This window comes from Artibeus jamaicensis, unplaced genomic scaffold, assembly GCF_021234435.1.
Source record: "Artibeus jamaicensis isolate MK-2021 breed Jamaican fruit bat unplaced genomic scaffold, CSHL_Jam_final contig_196, whole genome shotgun sequence".
Classification (NCBI taxonomy): Eukaryota; Metazoa; Chordata; class Mammalia; order Chiroptera; family Phyllostomidae; genus Artibeus; species Artibeus jamaicensis.
The window spans coordinates 2,892,976-2,913,831 of record NW_026521401.1 but is presented as its reverse complement, the minus strand read 5'-3'; the positions used below and the strand labels follow the sequence as shown (position 1 = coordinate 2,913,831).

Sequence of the window (20,856 nt, the reverse complement as noted above, 5' to 3'; positions counted from 1 at the left end):
GCTCAACAATGGTACAAGAAATTTCTATGCTAAGGGATGTGCATGGAGAATTGGGACACTAATTTGAAAGTCTACCCCTTAGCAAACACTTGCAAGGATGGCAGACTTGCCAAGAAGAGCAAAACTTTGTGCTAACGTAAGACCTGGGCTTGTAGCCTTGCCTAAAAAACATCAAGGAAGGGGACAGTGGATGAGAGTCAACAGAATTGATTGCAGGGCGTTCAGGCTCCTAAACATTCTGGAACCATGAAGGAGCTTACAAACAATACCAAAAGAGGCGGGAACTAAATTCCTCTCAAGAGGGTGGGCAGCCTTCACTAGTCCCACGGAGGAAAAGAATGAAAGAGGTGAGCAAAGGCCATGATGGTTCAGCAAGCCAAGGCCATCACTAAAAAAGGTAGACTACAAATCTGCCTCCCATAACTAGGCTCATTTCTAGTCTTTCTTCCCCTCATGAGCACCCCCCCTTTTATTTTTTTTGGAAAACCACAACCTAGTCTGAACCTTCTGTACCCCTGGTCAGGGCAAAGCGGTTCAGTGTTACTTAGCCACAATCCTGAGGGGGGAAGAGTCTGCCAAGTGATCAAGTGATAGTGACCAAAGTAGGCTCAGTCACTGGGTATAGCTATGATCCCCGCCTGGTACTCTGGAAACAGAAAATGCCAGCCCTGCCACTGGTAATTAGAGAAATACTATTTAAAAAAAACAGCCCTGGCTGGTGTAGCTCAGTGGATTGAGCGTGGGCCTTCGAACCAATGGATCGTTGTTCGATTCCCAGTCAGGGCACATGCCTGGGTTGCAGGCCACTTCCCAGCAGGGAATGCACGAGAGGCAACCATACATTGATATTTCTCTCCCTCTCTGTTTCCCTTCCCCTCTAAAGATAAATAAATAAAAATCTTTAAAAAAAGATCTGAAGCAAATAGAGTGTTAAGATTCAAGAGTTGAGTGGTGGGCACACAGGTATTTCCTATATTTTCTATACTGTGTGACTTAAGATGTCATTGAGAGAACTATTTGAAGGAAGGAAAGACATGTAACATTCATTCAGTCAAGTTTATTGAATTTACTGTGTGCTCAGCACTGTGCTTGGCTGTAACATGAGAAAAACGACAAAACAAGATAACAAGGGGGAAATATACTTAATTTGCAGTCACTTCCATGGTGCTTTGTAACATGTCCTTAGGCTGTATTGGGGTATGCAGTATCTCTCTTGCTCCATGGCCCCCAACTGTTCTGGCACTGTTGAATTATGTGCCACTATAAACATTCCCTGAAGAGCAGAGGATGGGATGGGAAGAGTGGCTTCCTACTGAGGGGCAGTAGGGTTAGTCAGGGCTGAGCTCTCTCATGAAGGGGAGACATGTGGAGGGGGAAACCATCGACCCCGAGGGCTCAGGGTACTCACTGAATCACAGGAATCCAGACTTGGGGAACCCACAGAGAAGGCCCTCACTCACCCCTCCCCAGGGGATGTGTTTAAAGTGCTAACTAAGAAAAACACTACGAAGAAGATGCATAGCTACATGCTGTCCTGGACGCCACTAGGCTTCTCACCTCCCTCTTTTCTCTTGATTTATGGTAACACCAGGCACTAGCACCACCAGAGACCAGGCCAATAGGGAAGTCCGGTGCCCAGTGAAGAAGTGGAAAAGGTCTACCATATAACCAATGATACCCAAGAGAAGGTAGGGACAGAGAAAAAGCAGAGGTATACAGCAAAAAAGACTAGTCTGTGCTTGGCCAATGCCCCCAGGACAGGGGTTGTCACCTGTGCAAAGAACATTTTGGTTCTATATGGCTAGTGGGGTCCTGAATTTTCCCTGAGGGAACAAGGCTACATAACATGGGAAAAGAAATTCAAGACGTGCAAGGCCTTCCTTGTCCCACAACCAGGCATGACCCCATGCCAGCTGTACAAGGTGCCGAGTACTGGTATGAGGCAGGGCAGGCCCAAGCCACACTTAAGATGCCAGATGACATCTGAACACATGAGCAAAGAGCTGTATCTGCTTGGGCACGAGCATCACATGCAGACCCACAACCCGAGTTAGTACAAGGGTTTAGGTCCAGCCGGCTTCTTGACAAGGACACCTGTGCCCCTGAGGGTCAGATCCCAGCAGAACCATCACGTGGATGACAGAGAGGGCATCCCAGTTAGGGGTGCAACAAAAGTGGAACAGGCTTCTTCTCACTGGCAACATGGCAGGACAGAGGATGCCTCAGAGGAGTGGGAGAGTGCCCAGGGGCCATGGCACCCTCCATTTTGCCCTTAGCTCAGAGCCAGATCTCATCGCTGCTGACACTGGACACTCGATAGATGTAGCCCAGCATTGGTAGACGGATGAAACCTGCAGGGTCAGAGATGCCCAGAGTCTTGGTAACCCTCATTCTGGGGAGTTAGGAGATCCTTCTCTGCCCCTGGGGATCTACAGGCAGAAGCACAATGGCTGAGGAGTATAGGAGGAGGGTACCTTGGCTGGTAAGGAGGCCACCAGGCCCTGAATCCGGAAGCTCTGGTTGGCTGTTTTTCCAAGCCATCTGCTGGTCTGCTGGTTTCCCTGTTGGGTGACAGAGTGAGTGGTACCCAGGACAAGGAGTGTGCCTGATGGACCTTGCCCCTCCTAAGTACTACGGTCTCTCTTTTTCTTAAGAGAACTTCTGAAGATAAAGCAGGGGCAAACAGAGGGTCCTGGATGTACCTCTGGAATCTGGAGTGAGGTCATTGAGCTGAAGGTTACATGGAAGGGACATGTTCTCCCGCAGCAGGTGCACGTTGTTGATTTTCAGGTTGTTGGAGTCACTACAAGGTGAACAAAGCCTGGAGATATGCCCTGGCTCCAGCTGGTTTCTTTTGGACCAGTTCCAGAACTACCAGCAATTGCAGATTCCCATCTGTCCCCATGCTGCATCTCCATTCAGTCCCTCCACCTAGCCCCAGGAACAATTACCTAGAGATCAGAGATCGGCGCCGGGAGGGGTCTAAGGAGAAAGAAACCACACCAGTTTTTAATGTGCTCACCTGCTCTGGGCTCTGCCCACCTGCCCTTTTAGACCTAGGACTCTTAGGCAAGGGACTCTCTGATGCCCAGTCCTGTGCCCTGGGATGCACATGATTACCCATGGCCGTATCCAGGAACACTGGTACTGCTGCCTGTCAGAGATGACTTGTTCTGCCCAACTCTTTCTGCCCTGCTGCTCATCCTGACCTCATCTCCACTCCCCAGCCACCCTCTTTCCCCACCACTTTGGCCTTACCTTTGGTCTTCTTTTCTTTCCTGCAGACCAGGCAGGCCACCAAGGTGCTGAATGCTACCAGGGTGCCCAGGGATAGCCCTCCAGCCACAATGATGCCCAGTAGTGGCACTTCCACCTGAGTGGCCAGGAGTCCTGCAGGTGGTCCTTTGGTTAGGTTCCAAGTGAGCAGGGCCCCCAACTCTTAGATGCCACAGGCATTGTCCTCCTTGCCCAAGGTGGCTGGGGACCACTCATTCACAGGCCTCATCCAAAGGGCAACAAGTCCCCCCCTTTTCTGTACTGAGATTCCACACTCACCTAGGGCTGGAAGTGAAGTACTGGTGACACCCACATCATTGGTGGCTACCACAGAGAGGTTGTATGCCAGGCTGCGAAGCTGTACCTGCACCGTGTGGTTGGTGAGCCAGTGGTAATTCTGGGTTTCCAGAACCAGGAAGTTTGAGGTGTTGACAGTCACCAGCCCATCCTGGTCGATCCAGGTCACATTGGCAGGTGGGTTGGCATGTACCAAGGCAAAAAGAACCACAAGGAGGCTCTGGCCCTGAGCTTCCTGGTACTTGGCCCCGACCTGGGCAATCTCCGGCTTAACTGGTGCAAAGCAGAGGCCAATATGCTCTCACCAAAGCCCCTCATATTCATTGCCCTTTCTTCCCAAACCCAGAAGGGACCTCTCCTCAAGGGAACACTGGGAAATAGGGTGATTATGTCTACCTGAGAGGCAGCATTTTGTCATGATCAAGAGTGTAAAAACTAGGGTCAAAATGTACAGATCTGAATGCTGGCTCTTCTTACCAGCTGTATGACTTTTGCCAGATTGCTTAACTTCTCTGTGCCTATATTCTCATATATAAAGTGGGGATAACAATAGTAATTACTTTGTAGGATTGTTGTAAGGATTAAAGTTAGTTAATGCTTCCAAAGCACCTAAATGTCTGTTAAAAGTCTTACCAGACCACCTGCCAGATAGCTGCTGGGGGTCCCTGGGCAGTGAACCTCTCTCCCTGCCCCCCTCAGGGGCACTCACATTGCACGTTGAGGATGATGGAGGCGTTGGCTGACCGACCACTGCTTGGATCCTGCAGGGAGCAGTTGAGCTCATGTTGGGCCCGCTGGGCAGTGACAGTGAAGGTGCTGGTGCCTCCAGAGAAGGCCTCCCCACCCACACTCAGCAGCCTTGAGGTGCTGGCCTCCTGCAGCTGTCCGTCCAGGTACCAGGCCAACTGGGGGATGCCAGACCCTCCTATCACTCGGCAGGTGAAGTGGTAGCGTTCATTCTCCCGAAGTGCCAGGTTGGCCCAGGTCTGACCATTGATCTGTGGTGCCAACTCTCCCCAACCTGGAAAATAACAGGGGGTTCTGGCTAGGGTTGGCACTGTTCTGTAACCAAGATGAGGTCCAGTTACAGATGGGCAAAAGGCCAAGAGACAGAGCACCTGGGTTCTCTCACCAGGAACTGGCCGGACTTTGGGTAGGTGTGTGAGGGGAAACCCAGCTCTGCTGCATAAGGTCTGACGTAAGTACCCAAACCCAAGGGAGGAGAGAGAAGGAGACATGATCCCAAAAGTGCTTGACCAAGGGATGAAGAGGAATGTTGCCCGGGTCAGGGCCAAGTACCTGAGCTCAGAAGAACTGGCAGGAGCAGCAGTGTGTGCAGGATGGTAACTGGGTGTGGAGGCAGTGACATGGTGGTGTGGGCCTAGCACCCAAGCTGCCAAGAGAAGGGGTCGGGCCTCGACATTAGCCAGATGAGATCAGGCTTACTTAGTAATTCCTCCAGGAATTAACTTTACAGAAACAAAAATAAAACATGAACATAAACACAAATGTAGACCAATCCACAGGGGTGAAGACAAGGAAGCAAACAGCCAAGCTCGAAAGCCCAAACCCTGGATGCAGGGGACAAACAGGCAGACCCCCACGGATACAAAGAAACAACCAGCAAATTTGCAGCCACCCCTGGCCCAGGCACACACACGCTAATGCTCCACCAACATGCGCCTCCCCCCAAAGAAACCGTCCTAGTCCAGACCCCGTCTCTTTTGCCCCCTCCCCGCATCTCTCACCCTAATTCCCCTTTCCCATGCATCGGGTTGCTGATGAAGAAGAGGTGATCCCGCGGTGCGGGGAGAGCAAAGAACACCCATCCCACTTTCTGGGGCTGCTCACCTAGCTGTCTACTGCAGCTCAGCCTGGAGCAACTGCTCAGGCGGGGCAAGCACTGCAGTGCGCTGTGAGCAGCGCGCACTAGGCTTGGCTTGGCCAATCAATGCCTGACCACGCTGGTGGGCCCCTCCCGGCTAGGCTGCTTGGACCTCAGCTACTCACCCCTCCCCGCACAACCTGAGCTGTCCACCCTCCCCATCCCCTTCCCCAGCTGGGAGTAGACACAGGCGGGATTCGTGCAAGTCAGCAGTTTTTATTGGTGCAGGGCCCTCCCCCTCCCTTGCCGGTTGGCTGGCTCAGCGTCCATCATGGGGGCTGCGCAGCTGCCCCATCATGTCGGCCAGCATGCGATTGCACAGCGCTGCATATGGGTTGAGCAATACCAGCTGGCGCAGCGCGAAGGGGCTGCCCAGCCGCGCTGCTCGCTGGAAGTCCCTGAGGGCATCGTGGTTCCGGTCCTGCAGACGCGCCAGTAGCCCGCGCTGCACAAAGCTCTGGCGGGCAGTTTGGCCGTGCCCACCGCTCAGCGTCAGGGCGCGCTCCAGGTCCTCCAGGGCTCCTGCCGGACGAGCGAGCACAGAATCTCAGAATTGGGGCCTCCTCAATTCGGCCCTTTACAGTCCGCGCCTGCCCGTTAACCTACAGGTAGTTCGTTATTGCTGTTCATGTTGTACAGATGAAGACTGGAAGAGTTGGGGAAGACATGCCTGCCTGTACAGCCACTTAGTGGCAGAGCTGGGACTTAAGTCTCACACCAAAACTTGAAAGTTGCTGGGAGTATTTTAAATGATCACTATGTTCATGAATGGGGCCCGTTGCTGTCATGTAGCTGGCAATTTATTCTACATATATTGATATGTAATTAACCATCTTCCATGTGCCAGGTGACTAACTCTGAATGCAAGAGTCCAAAATAATTATACTTACTAACAACTGTTTCTTACAAATACAGTACAGTCCATTTCTCTTTTCCTTTTGAAGGCTTTTCTCTCCTCTTCCTCTGTGATTTTTTTTTTTTTTTGAGAGGGGTAGAGAAACATCAATGTGTGAGAGATACATGGAATCAGTTGCCACTTGCACACCCCCAACTGGGGACCCAGCCTGCAACCCAGTCCCCCTCCAAGTGTGTGCCCTGACTGGGAATCAAACTGGTGACCTTTTGGTTCCCAGGGAGGCCAGTGCTTAACTCACTGAGGCACACCAGCCAGGGCCCACTGTGTGGTTTTTAAGTTTCCCTCACCTGTTTTCTCCACTTACTGCTTCTCCTCATTCTTTATTTCTATAATCTTCATTATTTTGTATTCAACTTTCTTTGGTCTTGAAGCCAGAGCTGGCCTGCTCCATTTTTATCATTGTTCTCATGAAGTCCTGGGATTAGGCATCTGAACTCAACCTCCAGGAGCCTGCTGGTGTCTACTGTAGGGTCCACTGAGCTGCATTTCATCTGGGTGCTTGGGGAGCTCTCAAACAAGGCTGACCTCCCATTTCTATTTGTTTTGATCCCTGGAACCCCACAAGGGCTATGTCCCCAACTGCACCTGGATCTGAACCTTTTGAGAAGGTGATGACATTTCTTGGTTTCTCTCAGAGCAACTGGTCTGGAGGAATTGAAAGCCTCCTCCTGGAGAACTGCCTCTGATCCTGTCTGGGGTTTTGGTCTGCAGGCTGTCTCCAGCAACTTTTACAGCCCTGCCTCGCCAGACCAGGTGGCATACAAGCCTGGAAAAGGGGCCCTTGAGGTTCTCCACTGTTCCTATAATGGAGTCCAGACTCTCCAGTCTGGCATTACCGGTCCCAAGGGTACTTCCACCACCAAGTGTTAAGAGTCTAGTAGTTCCCTACTAGTCTTCTGTGGTTTACATCACTGATGGACCTGCTCTCTGGTTCCCAGCATGGCTGGCTCCCTTTGTCCCATGGTCCCCACTTCAGCTAGTTACCACAATGAGGTAGGTTTGATCCAGTCACTGCCCAGCTAAAACCCTTCAGTGAGCCCTGGCTGGTGTGGCTTGGATTGAGCACCAGCCTCTGAACCAAGGGGCCTTTGGTTCAATTCTCAGAGTACATGCCTGGGTTGCAGGCCAGGTCCCCAGTGGAGGGCACACAGGAGGCAATCACACATTGGTGTATCTCTTCCTCTTTCTCCCTTCCTCCCCTCTCTCTAAAAATAAATAAAATCTTAAAAAAAAACAAAAACAATCCTTTTGTGATTCCTGTTTACCTCTAGGCCCTAGCACACTTCCTCCTCTCCCTGTTCCAGTCAGCTTGGAGACTGGAAATTCCCTGTACCTTTCTTTCATGCCTTCTGGACCTCTATAGACTCCTTCCCAACTTCCCCTCCATCCAGCTAACTCCTACTCATCCTTCAAAATTCATCCTTCAGAAGCAGATCCCTTCTAACCTGTCATGGTGGTATTATAATCATGTGTCTGTCCTACCTCCTAGGGATGTGAGAGGCAGTATTACTCTGGAGCACTGCCACCTGGTTTGAATCCCAGCTCTGCCACTTCTCAGCTGTACGAGTAACAAGCTACCTAACCTCCATGCTTGTTTCTTCATCTATAAAATGGAGATAACAATAGTACCTACCTTTCAGGATTGTTGTGAAGATTAAATTAGTTATGACAGATGACATGTAATGTTCCCTAACTGCTGTATCTTTTGTGTCCTCAGCACCTGGCCCATTGCCACAATAGTAGATTCCCATTAAATGTTAAATAAATAAATAAATGGAATACAGTCTATTCTGACTTTCTTAATATCCCCAAGAGATCAGCAGGGCCCATATCTTATAGGTAAGAATGCAGATTCCAGAGGGGTTTAATGGCTCCCCACCCCATTCCCCAGGTCCACCACTTCATCTCTGGTCTGTGCACTCCAGGGCCTCTTCTGCAGAGGGTCCAGAGCATCTAGCCTCACCTGTCACATCTCCCTGGAGTCGCCGGGCCTGGGCTCGATTGTTGTAGGCTGATGCCCTCTCAGGCAGCAGGTTGATGGCTTGGCCAAACCTCTCCAGTGCTGTGCTGAGATCACCAGACTCAGCTGCTATCACTCCCTGCAGCTCCAAGGCCTTGGACTGCTCCAGCTGTGCTTGAGGGAAAACTCCATCTGTGCCAAGGAGGGAGCCAGGAGAATGTGCAATTGGGGGCAAGAAGCAAAAGCCACCTCAGGCTTTAGAAACCTGAGTCAGAACTTACTGGGCTGAGGAATAGGACACAGGAGTCAGATACAGTATTTGGGGCAGGGGACCTGAGGTCACTAAGGCTGAGAGCTGGTACTGCCTAAGTCACAAAGAGATCTGGGAAGGGGACCTTGGTTAGCTCCCCATTATCAAGAGAGTAAAGCTCACTGTAGCTAAAATACTTGCTCAAGGTCACAGTCTGTAAGCTGCATAGCTTGGATTTGAACCCAGGTTTTTCTGGGTCCTTAGCCTGTCTCCATTTTGTTCTACTATATTAGCTCCAACACAAAGTGCACTCATTGTAGGACTGACTCAGTGCTTGGCTTGTAATAGTAACACTGAAAGCTTGCTTAGGTTGGAAACATGCCCTGCCCTTTTCCATTGTGGGATGACATTCTGTTTTAACAAACATGGGAGAGTTTAATGTCGCCCTCCTACATGTCAATAGTTAGGCTTAGATCACAGAGAGAATTAAGTGGTAAGGTAAGTTCAGATGTGTGGGGACAAAAGGACTGAAACAAACCCTGACTCTCTTCTTGGCAGAGTGACTTGCCAACCCCCCATCAATACACTGAGGTACAGCCAATCTTTAATTCCAATCTCAATCATTGCCCAAGGGGCATGGAACACACAAGGGACTTTGGAAGACCCCCCCCCCCCCACACACACACACCGCAAATGAAGAAGACCATTCCTTCTGCCTCCCCAGGGATGCCTGCACACCAGCCAATGTGGAGAGCTATAGTCCAAGGTCAAACACTCACCTTCTACTTCTTTCTCAGCTTCCCCTCCCAGGTCCAACCCAACAATGTCTCCAAACGGGGTGTCAGGGTTGAAGATGGCCTGTAATACTGCCTGATCATTTAGAGTCCCCATAATGCTCAACTACAAAAATCCAAAAAGGTGACTCAGGATGAGAGAGGGAGGAAAAAGTGGTGGGTGGTGACCGAGCTTCACAACCAATTGATCTAGAGAGAGGTTGAGAACCATCCCCCATGAAGAGGAGTGTCTTCCATTCTTTTGGCTGTAGTGTAAACTCAACCTCCTTTGGCCAGAGGTTAATGACCCTGGCCTGGCAGAACATTTACAGGTATTTCTCAACTGCCTCCCCACCAGTACCCCAGTCCTAGGAGAAACAGTAAATAAATCCAATTTCAGCCTTAAGGTGGAGTAGAGCAAAGAGAAGGTGCTGTCCAGGTTCTCCCTTAAAAGCTTTTATTACATTCACAGACTGGGAGAAAATCCCTAGAAACAACTGCTTCTAGGAGGGAAGAATGTAGGCAGTAAAGGAACTATTCCTTTGTCTTCTTGAGCCCATCTTCATATCCAGAATTAATCAGGTCCCGAATATACATCATTGATAAGGGAAGAAAATTCGGTTAAGAGAGCCAGTGTGGAAGGCAATGAAGAATGATTTAATTATTTCAACTTAAAGGACTGTGGAAGGTCCCCTATAATCAGGTTACAGGCCACACCTCTCCTCCATCTATCCACCCCAGCAATACCAAAAGAAAGCTCCACCATATGCAGCAGCAATAAACTTGACATGTTTATTAATTAAACTATCACTTAAATAAAAAAAAGTGCATAGAAAATAAACATGTTTAAAAACTCCTTTTTTTTTTTTACAACTATGTACACTTTTTACTTTTACATTCAGTCTTTCGTAGAGAGCTTTCAGCATTATTATTTTTTGAACTATTAAAGTTATTTTCCTTCATCCCTGCCACAGGGAGTTATTAACACTGATGGATTTTAGACACATATTTTTTTCCTTTTTTTTTCTTTTTCTCTAACCAGAAACTTGGAAGAACACAGGGGGAAAAGAACAACCAAAGATCTGTTATACATGATAAAGTTGTCAAGAAATGTCCTATTTCTAAAAAAGAAGCTTGTTATCTGTTGAGCTTTTGAAACAATTATTCAACTACCTGTATTTACTAAAGAGACTGTTAAAAGTTCAATGAAAGTAACATCACAAATCTATTTTGTTTGAAAGACAGAACTAGAGTACCTTGGAACAAGATACCAGGAAAGCACATAACACAATCTTCCCCTAAATGCAGGTGGTAACCCCAACATTCATAACCAAAAATAAAGAACAAGGAGTACAGACACTGCCTGGCAACATTCACTGGCAGAAAAAAGACCCAGGTAACACCACTTCTGCATTTCTTTCTGACCCCAGGAACAGGCTGTGTCCACCATCCCTTCACGGTTTGGGTTTCTCCATTTCAGGTCAGAGAAGTGCCAGACTGACATTTTCCTGCCACTACTAGCAACTGTAACACAATCCTTATCTATAGTGTTAAAGAATTAAAAGCCATGGACTGAACTAGGCTTTGTTACATGGTGCATTACTATATTAGTTCCTATATATATATTTATATTTATTTGAAAACCAAAACAAAAAGTTGCAAGTTTTCAGAGCGTGAGACTTGACTGGTATTCATGATTCGGCACAAAACCATCTGCTCAATAACCTTGTATTGCTTTAAATGAAGGAAATGAAATAAAATTACACCCAGCCCTTTGCAATGACCCGCTTTTTCTTAAAAAAACAAACAAAAACAACAACAAAAAACCTATTTAAAAGTCCCAAATCAAAAAGTTATCTGACAAGGTTTTGACCTTTAGTATTTTCAGATATTTGATTGAACATCAGTCCTTTAGAAAGATACATTCATCGAAAGATTATTTTTTTTGTCTTTTTTTTTTTTTAAATCAAGGGAGCTGCATGGTGCTCACCGCATTGGCCGGGGATTTGACAAAGGCAAGCAGGGTAGTGGACTGGATCCCGGCAAAGGAGTCTGGCTAAAAACATATATAGCTGCCAGGGTTTCCCCTTTAATTCTTGTTATTGGTCTAAAAACAGGAGTGGTTGGGCTGGGGGTGGTGGACAGTAACATAGCAGGAACCAAGGGACCAAGTTCTGGCCAAAGGGTCAGCGCCATGCAGCTATTCTGGTTACACGGTTATCACTGGCCACCAGGAAATGCAGCCGTAACAGGTTCTAGCAGCAAAGCTGTAAGGGAGCTGATTCTCTCACTGAGAACTGACCAGGTTTGCAGCCTGTTACTCCTTAGGGATTTGGAGTGCCCCTTTGGGGTATTCTTAGGAATGACCCACCATAGTTCCTCAGTCTGCACTGCTACCTTGTTTCCTTCTTGTAGGGAAACCTTAGCTCATTTCCCAAGGTGTTGGCAGGTATGCTGAATTTTGGCAATAAACTCAAGGCTGAGCTGTAATGAGGAATTTCTCATTTCTGTGGTTACAATTAGGGAGTGGAAAGGCAAGGCAAACCATCTGCAGCTGGCAGAAGGAAAGATGTGGGCTCCTTCCCTGGCCTCAGGGTTTGGGACTGGTAGAAAGAGGATGGGGAGGGGGGCTCACAGTACAGCATGGCCTAGCAGGGCAGTAACTAGGTCAGTTTAGCTGAGTTTCCCCCACCCCTAGACTGGCCTTGGGTCTTTCTCAAGGTGAATTCATGATCCATCAGTGCATTAATCATTTCAGTAACAAATGCAGCTTAAGGTTTTTTCTTGGGTGGAAAATGAATAAAAGGATTTACAAAAAAAATCTCACACAGTGCAATAAAGGAAACCAGACAATAGTGGAACCCCTAGAGCCACCATGTCTCGTTCATGGGCAAAAGGAGGAAGGGAGGTGAGGTCTGGGCAGAGTGCTTTTCCCCAGTCCCCTGCTGGCACTTCTCCACGAACAAGGAAGTCTCTGCCATCCTGGCCACAGTGCTGTGCTCCCTGCATGCCAGTAAAAACAGTGACAATGTTCCAGGAAAGCCACCAAACAAAGTTCTTAAGGACACGGAAGAACAGGGAACCCAGGATGGAAAGCACAGCAGAACCATGAGTCCTGGAGCAGAGCGCTGTGCTGGGTCATACTGCTTTGCCAGACTTCCATAGAAACAGACTTCTCCTGTGGAGAAAAGGCTGTCTTGCCTCCACTGGACTACGCTGCTCTGAAACCTTGTTTTATTATGAGTGGTCCGACTGTGCTTCAGTTTCAACAGGCTGCCCCAAAACGGGGCACCGGAGGATCTGTGGATTCTTCGCAGCTAATGAGGACTTGGTGGGTAGAGGAAAGGGAACAAGGTGATCTATGAGGCAGATGGTAATGGAACTGTCAGGCTGTCATTCAACTTGGTTGCTAACTCTGAAGTAGGACAGATGAGGCAAAAATACATTACCACCTCTCACCACTCTGAGCTAATGACAGAAAAGGAAAGAGTGTGGGAAAGAAGAGGAGCAATCCAATGGAGTTGGGTAACCTTCCTTTTCTATTTATTGTCAAAGAGCAAACCTAGGATATACTTTTATGTCAACAGGGCAAAGAAACTAGACATTAAACAACAAAAGGTACACCTTCCATGGGGAAGTTGAGCAGGAAAAACCAGACTTTGTGTGTACAGCTGAGTATTTTTTTTGACTTCATCCTATGAAAATAAAAAATTATTTAAAACCAATCTTCTTTTAAATTAGGATAATACCATGGTTTAAAAATAGCCTTGTCATAAGTGCTTCTCCCTATGAAGTGCTTCTCATAGAAAAATATACAAAATATATTTACATTTATAAAACCTTAAATAGTAAACTGTAAACAGAACAGAGTAAAATCCAATGACTTAATTTAACAGCTTCAGGACACTATCTTGGGGGAAGGGAAAGAAGAAATATTTGATGATGTTCTGACCACATCCTAAGGAGTAATCAGGGCAGTAGTGTCATTTAATTTACTTTATCCATGGATTTTGCATAGGTGGCAGAGTTCCCTCAATACTAGGTGGTCTACTCCCCAAGTTTTGGGCATGGAAATCTGATTAGTGTTGTGCCTTCAACTGGAAATTGACCATTTAAAAATTAAGTCTTCCTATGTCGTAAGAACAGGAAAATAAAGTCACCTTGTCCTCAGAATGGTGCCCAGAGGTCATCCTGGTTGTGATACTCTGGTTGTGGCATGATTCAATTATTTAAATGATCTTTTCTTCTTCTAAAATATCATGCTACATATATTTCATTAAAATTCTTAGTGGAGCTTTACGAAAACTGATTCTGTCTGGTTCTGGCCAATGGCTCCTGTCCATTTCCCCACTAGGGGTGCTCACAGGCTCAGGGAACGCTTCCATAGGTACATGATATGCCCAGTAGGCAGTGTCCTTGAGCAGGGGGTCACTGTCTCCTACCACCCAGGATGGGAAAGCAGTGGGATGAAGAACAGGGAAAACAAAGAAGTAGAGTGAAGAGAAGGAATGAGAAGGAAGCTGCTCCTATTAGCAAGAAAGGTAATTGGCTGAAATAAGGCTCATGGGATAATATTCCCACTAAAAGCCCACAGGCTCAATGTTTGGTAATTAATTGGCACAACCCCAAGACAGCTTTTTGATGTCAAAGATGCTAAGAATCCTGTTTTCCAAGTAGAAGTAAATTCTCAAGTAGGAAGATAGTATGGGAAAACAACCAGACCTCTGTTTGTCCAACAGAGGGCCACAGGCTGGGCCTGGCTGGCAAACCATCGGGTATCCAACCAACCCTATATTTGGGGCTTTGCCTGACTCCTTGCTTACAGTGCTTGGGAAAAGGCTAAGGAGAGGATGGCAACTTTTCTCTTAGGAGATGCTCAGGCCAAATCTCCCAACATAAATAACCCATAGCTCCTTCCAGGCAAATCTACTAGGGACCCCATTTCCTACTTTTTAACAGCATATAATCAGAAGGCCCCAGTGAAAAGTGGATCAGATCTTTTCTTTGAGACCTTATCTCTCTCCAGGACTATTATCACACGTATAATGTGAATATGGGACATAAGGGAGCTCAGCCATCATGGAGGCCCCTCAACTGACCACTCAATCCTGAACTAGCTGCTGGCAAAGACCTTCAGCATGGCTCTGGATGGCCCTGAGTCTTAGTACTCCAGCACTGGGGGAGAAGAGCAGCTTTAGTTTAGGAACTTCCGGCATTTCTTGGCGCCACAGTTACAGGGTAGCTTGTTGCTGGCATCCTCAATGGGGAACTTATAGTCGTAAGTGAGTTCTTCCCCTCGGTAGATCTTGCGCATGGCAAAGATGACGATGTGCTTCTGTCCATCAATATTGATGACACGAGAGTAGCAGTTAGGCTCACATGAGTGATTGATGAAACGTGCAGCATTTCCATGCATGGTGGCATCCACTACCTCTGAGTCATCAATTCGAAACATGTAGCAACCTATGCCCTATATGTGCAGGAGAATGGAGAAGAACCTGTTACTTATTTCAACTCAGATTTGAGAACATTTTCCAACCTTTTTCTGATGTGACTTATAGCTGCTGATAAACAAAGTTTCCTCTAGTAAAATGTCGAGATTTCTGCCCTGGCTGGTGTGGCTCAGTAGATTTAGCACCAGCCTGTGAATCAAGGGGCTGATGGTTCAATTCCTGGTCTAGGGCACATGCCTGGCAAACCACACATTGATGTTTCCACTCCCTTTCTTTCTCCTTCCCTTCTCCTCTCTAAAACAAACAAACAAAACAAACAAATAAAATCTTTAAAAAAAAGTCCAGATTTCTCCCATCTCTCAAGATGCTTCCATGATGAATTTCTAGATTACAGGAATAGACTACTGGTTTCTTAATGTCTCCAGGAAAGAGAAACCTAAACAGTGTGTTGCTATGGGCTCTTAATTCTGGGATCTACTCAGACAAATCTTTAAAGTGTATTTTTATGTACTAATCCATAGAGTGAATTATGAACTTTTACTGGGCCCACCACAAATTTCAGGTGTTAAAAAGTTGAAAAAACAAACAAACATGTCTTTGAATCAATAAAATACACTCTTTTTTGATCTAGAGATATTTAGAGTTGATGGCCACTTTTTATAACAAAACAAAAGAACTGGGACAGTGAAAGTGTGAGACTCACTTTGCTGTCATAATACTTCTCTCTCTTGTCAGTCTGGATGGAACGGATGACATTGCCAGCATACTCAATCACCATCTCGCCTGCATCAATGTTTCTCTTACAAAAAAGACCCCGGCCATGGATGGGAGACCTAAGACATAAAGATGAACAAGAGAGATCAGACACAAGTTTTGCAATAAGGTTAACTGTGTGACTACATGAATAAATAAATGAAATTCCCTGCTCTGTTAATCCCTCAAGGATAGACACTTGAAAAAAAAAACAAAAAGAATCTGGACCCACCTGATTCAAGCACATTAACTGTTCTAATGAATGGACAAGGATTAAAAATTTCTCCATTCTGTCCTACTAGAAGTAGCAACATTGTAATGCTGACTTGTTTTAAATTTGTTGTTCAATGCCAAGAACTGAGGATCCCAGGACTTCAATGAATAATACCTATAAAACCTAATTCATTGAATGAGAGAAGTCACTCCAGCATTTGGCAAAACTTTAGTAGTTTTCTATAATTCTCTCTAGAATTTTAGCCATACCTGTAGACACCAACTGCCTCCTTAGAAGTCTTTTTTAAATGTCGGAAACGCATGGGCATAGGCAGATCCATACTAGTTGCCCTCCTAAAGAAACAAGCACATTATTGATTAATTCTATTCAGGAAATAATCAATTGTGAGTCTTAGATCAAAGGTTCCTAGAGAATATGGCTACAATATTCATTTTGTTCAATGCCAAGCATAACAAGTACTTCATAAAATCAGGCCTATTTTAATATACGTAGTGCATTCTGACCACAACTACTAGAGAGGTACAGACAGAGCCGACAAAGTATACTATGGTCAAAGAACATATATATCTTACAGTTAGTTTCATTTCTCCTCCACAAGTTACTTGTCTTCTTCTACTTTTTTAGTTTACAATGTTTATTCTTTTAAAAAAGTTTTTGTAATATATTTTATTGATTATGCTATTACTGTGGTCCCATTTCCCCCTTCACACCTCCTCCCACCCACATTCCCCCCTTTAGTTCATGTCCAAGTGTCACACATGTAAGTTCTTTGGCTTCTACCTTTCCTATACTATTCTTATCCTCTCCCTGTGTATTTTCTACCTACCATCTATGCTAATTATTCTCTGTACCTTCTCCCCCTTCTCCTCCTCCCACTCCCCTGTTGCTAACCCTCCATGTGATCTCCATTTCTGTGGTTCTGTTCCTGTTCTTGCTGTTTGCTTAGTTTGTTTTTGTTTTTGGTGTGTTGCTGATAATTGTGAGTTTGCTGTCATTTTCCTGCACATATTTATTTTCTTTTTCGTAGATAAAACTCTTTAACATTTCACATAATAAGGGCTTGGGGATGATGAACTCCTTTAACTTGACCTCATCTGAGAAGCACTTTATCTGCCCTTCCATTCTAAAGGAAAGCTTGGCTGGATAGAGCAATCTTGGCTGTAGGTCTTTGGATTTCATGATTTGGAATACTTCTTTCCAGCCCCTTCTTGCCTGTAAGGTCTCTTTTGAGAGATCAGCTGACAGTCTGATGGGAACTCCTTTGTAGGTGACTGTCCCCTTATCTCTTGCTGCTTCTAGGATTCTCAGCTTTTCATCTTGGGTAATGTAATTATTATGTGCCTTGGTGTGTTCTTCCTTAGGTCCAACTTCTTTGGGACTCTCTGAGCTTCTTGGATTTCCTGGAAGTTTATTGCCTTTGCCAGATTGGGGACGTTCTCCTTTATTATTTGTTCAAATTACTTTTCCACTTGTTGCTCTTCCTCTTCTCCTTCTGGTATCCGTATGATTTGGATGGTGGAATGTTTACAGATGTCCTGGAGGTTCCTAAGCTTTTCCTCATTTTTTTGAATTTTTGTTTCTTCATTTTCTGGTTGGATGTTTCTTTTTTCCTTCTGTTCCACACTGTTGATCTGAGTCCCTATTTTCTTCCCGTCACTACTGGTTCTCTGTATATTTTCCTTTATTTCATTTAGCATAGCCTTTATTTTTTCATCTATAATTTGCAACCAAATTCAACCAATTTTGTGAGCATCCTGATTACCAGTGTTTTGAAATGTGCATCTGATAGGTTGGCTACCTCTTTGTTGCTTAGTTGTATTTTTTTCTGGAGCTTTGATCTATTCTTTCATTTGGGCCATTTTTTTTTTTTCTCAAGATGCCTATTACATAGTAGGGGCAGAGCCTTAGGTGTTCACCAGGGTGGGGTAACCCATGTTGCTGTGCTGTGAACCTGTATGTGGGGAAGGGGTTTGAGAGGGAACGATGGCGCTTGCACCACTCTCTGCTCAGTGAATTTCAGTCACTTACCCCAGTTCCCACTAGCAACTGGTATCTTCTGGTGCTGATTCCCGTGTGGGTGGGTTTGTGTATGTTCTAGGATCCTGTGTGTTTCTCCCAGTACCTCAACCTCCACAGGTGTTTTCAATCAGTGGTTTGAGGCTTTATTTCCCTGTGCTGGGGCCCTAGGTTGTGCTGTCTGTCCCGCTACCCTGTTTCTCCTGGTTTATCTGAAAGCGAAAGTAGGACCACGTGATCCGCCAGTCGCCTTGCGCGCTATGCCTTGCTCCATAATCTGCTGCCTTGCTGGGTTCACCAACCCCTGCTTGCGGCAAACCCTCTCTGCACCAGCTGCCCAGCTCTGCCCCTCCTACCAGTTGTCGGACTTCCATGCAGTTCAATTTTCTGTCAGTTCTGATTGTTGTTTATAAATTGTTGTTGTCCTTCTTTTGGTTGTGAGGAGGCACCGTGTGCCTACCTATGCCTCCATCTTGACCAGAAGTCCTCTTCTTCTTCTTTTTTCTTTTTTTGCTAGCCAGCTACAGCTACTTCAACACAAACTACATCTCTGTCTTCTTAAATGTTGCCCAGGAAATTCTGATCCAAGGAAATCTACACAGTGCCCTGAAGAGCTGAGTAGAGGGAATGAAGAGAATTTCAAATGACCCCTCTCTACTGAAGACTTACCGAGCTGACTTCAGTTGTACCTCCTCCTCTTCCTCATCATTGGGGTTGTATTCAGGAGGCTGCCGATGTTTAGAAGCCAGGAAATTAAACATGTCAAATGCTGACTTCCTGGAGCCAAAGGATTAAATATATTTAGAGAAATGCTTTAAGAGAAGCAATAAGGACAGCACTAACACGGGAAATCTCAAAGGTTTTATGGAAAAATAATTATATCATTTGATAATAAATCAGGACCCAAAACTGCTTATAGAAAAGAATGGAACTTGCCTCAGGTGGACTTCAGCTCTGGCTGTACCATGAGGGTTCAAGGGTGGTTCATTGGCCTCCTCTGGTTTGTGAAAACGGAATTTGTAATTCCTACAGTGCTTGGCACCTGACAGCTGCTCAATCAGGAAGAGAACTGCATCGTGGAGAATCCCCAGCATCCTCAAACCATTAACACCTGTAGTTGGATCAAAGGCACCAGCATTGTGAGTACAGCAAATAGGAAACTGCATTGTACTAAGAAATGCCCATGCTAGAGAATAACTCTGTCAGATATTGCTCAAGGGTGAACTCTATTAAAGACTAGCCAGAAATTTGCATTAGATAGGCATTAACATAATGTGGGTACAGAATGATCAATATGGAAACCCTGTGACAGATACCAATTTATGGACTATTTTCCACATTGTGTATATGCACAAAAATGCCATATGCCTTATTTCATTTTATGGTCCTAATGACCACACAAGGCAGGAGTTACTAACTGCAACTTAAGGTAAGTAAACCTAGGCTCAGAGAATTTAAATACACCCAAGGTCACACAGCAAGTGTGACAAAATCTGAACCTTGGACTGTATAATTCCTCTCACTAGTTGCTTTGTTTTATTTACCAGTCTCATGCCATCAATGAGCACTTCTTTTTTTTTTCTGTTTTACAGAAACCTTTCTATAATCAACTGAAACTGAATCTAAAAGGATGTGCTTCTCTAGTTAAAGGGATGGGACACAGTAACAACAGCCATACTCTTTCTGAAAGGAACAAATAGCTAATGGTCTTTATATTTTTATTAAATAAACCATATTATTTCATTTACAAATATTTTTAGTTTTATTAATAGATGCCGAAAACAATAATGGTGTCTGTTGTAGACAAGATATGTAGTAAGCATAACTGTGTTGGGATCACGTATGCAATTTCAACAGACATAGTTTGTGTTATGAACCATATTCAGTATAATTTGGGTACCACATGCTGTATCCAGGACATCCATGTTTAAATGTTAACAACAGTTACTTCTAGCTGACAGGACCCTACATGGCTTTTTATTTGCTATTGTGGTTGTTTGTTTTTTCATATTTTAAAATGCTTCTATGTCTTAGGTTATTTTTTTAGAAGAGGTGATGGTTATTATTATATGTATAGTATCTATTAGAGAATTTCAAAGGAAAATAATTTGGTTTCAATGGCAAGTAGAAAGTTAAAATCCACATAAAAAACATTGTTACGAATACAACTGTTCCGATTAGCACTCAACCTAAGTATATAATGCAAGTATACAATAGAGCTTAAACCATATAAGACAATGGCAAACTTTTTTTTTAATACAGCACTGATATTCCCCAAGAACTTTCTTCTAGGAGTTTTAGGTTGCTGTGGATTCCCAGGTAGATTAAGACACCAAAAAATGTACTTAAGTATATTATCACAAGAAGTTCATTTCAACATTTAGGCCGAGGGTTCAGCTACGCATTCACAGGAGGGCTCACTGTAAGATTAGGTATGGTGTCAATGATGGGAAAACAAAGATGGATCCTGCATGGCCCTTGTTCTCAACGAGTTGCAGGAGGAGGGATGTGTACAGAAACCACACAATGTGGAAGTATCCAAATGTAACTTGAATATAAAGTACTAGAGGCACTCATAAGAGGAAAAAATCTATTTTGTTGTGGGTAGATTAATTTATTCCACAAATATTTACTGAGCACTTACTATACCCCACACATTCTTTCCATCTCTCTACTGTGACAGACAGAACCTTAGGAATACAGAAGTGAACAGGTAGGCAAGGTACCTGTATTCCTAAAGCTTTCATTTCATGGAAGCACAATAAACATAAAGGTATTCCCACTTCAGGGTTTTTCATCTGCTACTTCTTCTGCACTGAGGACTTTTACTCTTTCTATTCATGACTGGCTTACCCTCATCACTCAGGTCTCAAGCTTTAACATCACCTCTTCTTGAGACTCATTTCCTGACCACTCTAGAAGAGGTTCCCTGCCACCAGTTACCCACCTTTGTGTCACTCTATTTCAACACCCCATTTTATCTTCTTTTAGTGTTATTGTATCTTCCACTACAATATAAAGTCATGAGGACAAAGTGATAGC

The 20,856-nt window shown here is 45.2% G+C and overlaps 3 protein-coding genes across 14 annotated transcripts in view; all 3 read right to left on the bottom strand.

Moving 5' to 3' along the window:
* Positions 1–859: 859 nt before the first annotated feature.
* TMEM25 (transmembrane protein 25) lies at positions 860–5,584 on the bottom strand. 4 transcript variants are annotated; one of them, XM_053672424.1, is made up of 9 exons: positions 5,322–5,584; positions 4,873–4,966; positions 4,283–4,594; positions 3,556–3,846; positions 3,259–3,390; positions 2,952–2,982; positions 2,703–2,803; positions 2,475–2,561; positions 861–2,351 (listed from the first exon to the last, which is right to left on the bottom strand). In XM_053672424.1, exons 2-9 carry the CDS (start codon positions 4,940–4,942, stop codon positions 2,278–2,280), a joined length of 1,098 nt encoding a protein of 365 aa, XP_053528399.1. In that variant the 5' UTR covers positions 4,943–4,966; positions 5,322–5,584; the 3' UTR covers positions 861–2,277. The 4 variants fall into 4 exon arrangements, with proteins under 4 accessions (XP_037003236.2, XP_053528399.1, XP_037003238.2 ...); XM_037147343.2 differs by having other exon boundaries at positions 5,425–5,584; XM_053672431.1 differs by lacking the exon at positions 5,322–5,584 and having other exon boundaries at positions 4,283–4,630; positions 4,873–5,313.
* A 70-nt stretch (positions 5,585–5,654) lies between these two features.
* On the bottom strand, positions 5,655–9,593 carry TTC36 (tetratricopeptide repeat domain 36). Its single transcript, XM_037147225.2, has 3 exons — positions 9,364–9,593; positions 8,338–8,526; positions 5,655–5,980 (listed from the first exon to the last, which is right to left on the bottom strand). The coding sequence occupies exons 1-3, from the start codon at positions 9,473–9,475 to the stop codon at positions 5,718–5,720; spliced, it is 564 nt and encodes a 187-aa protein (XP_037003120.2). The 5' UTR covers positions 9,476–9,593; the 3' UTR covers positions 5,655–5,717.
* Positions 9,594–10,135: 542 nt separating this feature from the next.
* KMT2A (lysine methyltransferase 2A) overlaps positions 10,136–20,856 on the bottom strand; it is a 97,448-nt gene continuing 86,727 nt past the window's right edge. For 2 of the 9 annotated variants that reach the window (XM_053672417.1, XM_053672418.1), the window contains 5 exons: positions 18,747–18,925; positions 18,484–18,587; positions 16,047–16,130; positions 15,514–15,643; positions 10,136–14,827 (listed from right to left, as the gene is read on the bottom strand). In XM_053672417.1, the coding sequence (XP_053528392.1) occupies positions 14,552–14,827; positions 15,514–15,643; positions 16,047–16,130; positions 18,484–18,587; positions 18,747–18,925 (773 nt within the window). In that variant the 3' untranslated portion in view covers positions 10,136–14,551. Of the gene's footprint in view, positions 14,828–15,513; positions 15,644–16,046; positions 16,131–18,483; positions 18,588–18,675; positions 18,926–20,856 lie in introns of those variants that run through there. The other 7 variants (XM_053672408.1, XM_053672412.1, XM_053672383.1 and 4 more) reach the window with 5 other exon arrangements.

Coding starts and splice junctions, on each gene's coding strand:
- TMEM25 (XM_037147341.2), bottom strand. CDS start 4,811: ATGTCTCCTTCTCTCTCCTCCCTTGGGTTTGGGTACTTACGTCAGACC. Junction 3,847..4,282: donor CATCATCCTCAACGTGCAAT/GTGAGTGCCCCT, acceptor GCTTTGCACCAG/TTAAGCCGGAGATTGCCCAG. Junction 2,983..3,258: donor GAAAGAAAAGAAGACCAAAG/GTAAGGCCAAAG, acceptor CTTTCTCCTTAG/ACCCCTCCCGGCGCCGATCT.
- TTC36 (XM_037147225.2), bottom strand. CDS start 9,475: ATGGGGACTCTAAATGATCAGGCAGTATTACAGGCCATCTTCAACCCT. Junction 8,527..9,363: donor AGCTGAGAAAGAAGTAGAAG/GTGAGTGTTTGA, acceptor TCCTTGGCACAG/ATGGAGTTTTCCCTCAAGCA. Junction 5,981..8,337: donor ACTCCAGGGAGATGTGACAG/GTGAGGCTAGAT, acceptor CTCGTCCGGCAG/GAGCCCTGGAGGACCTGGAG.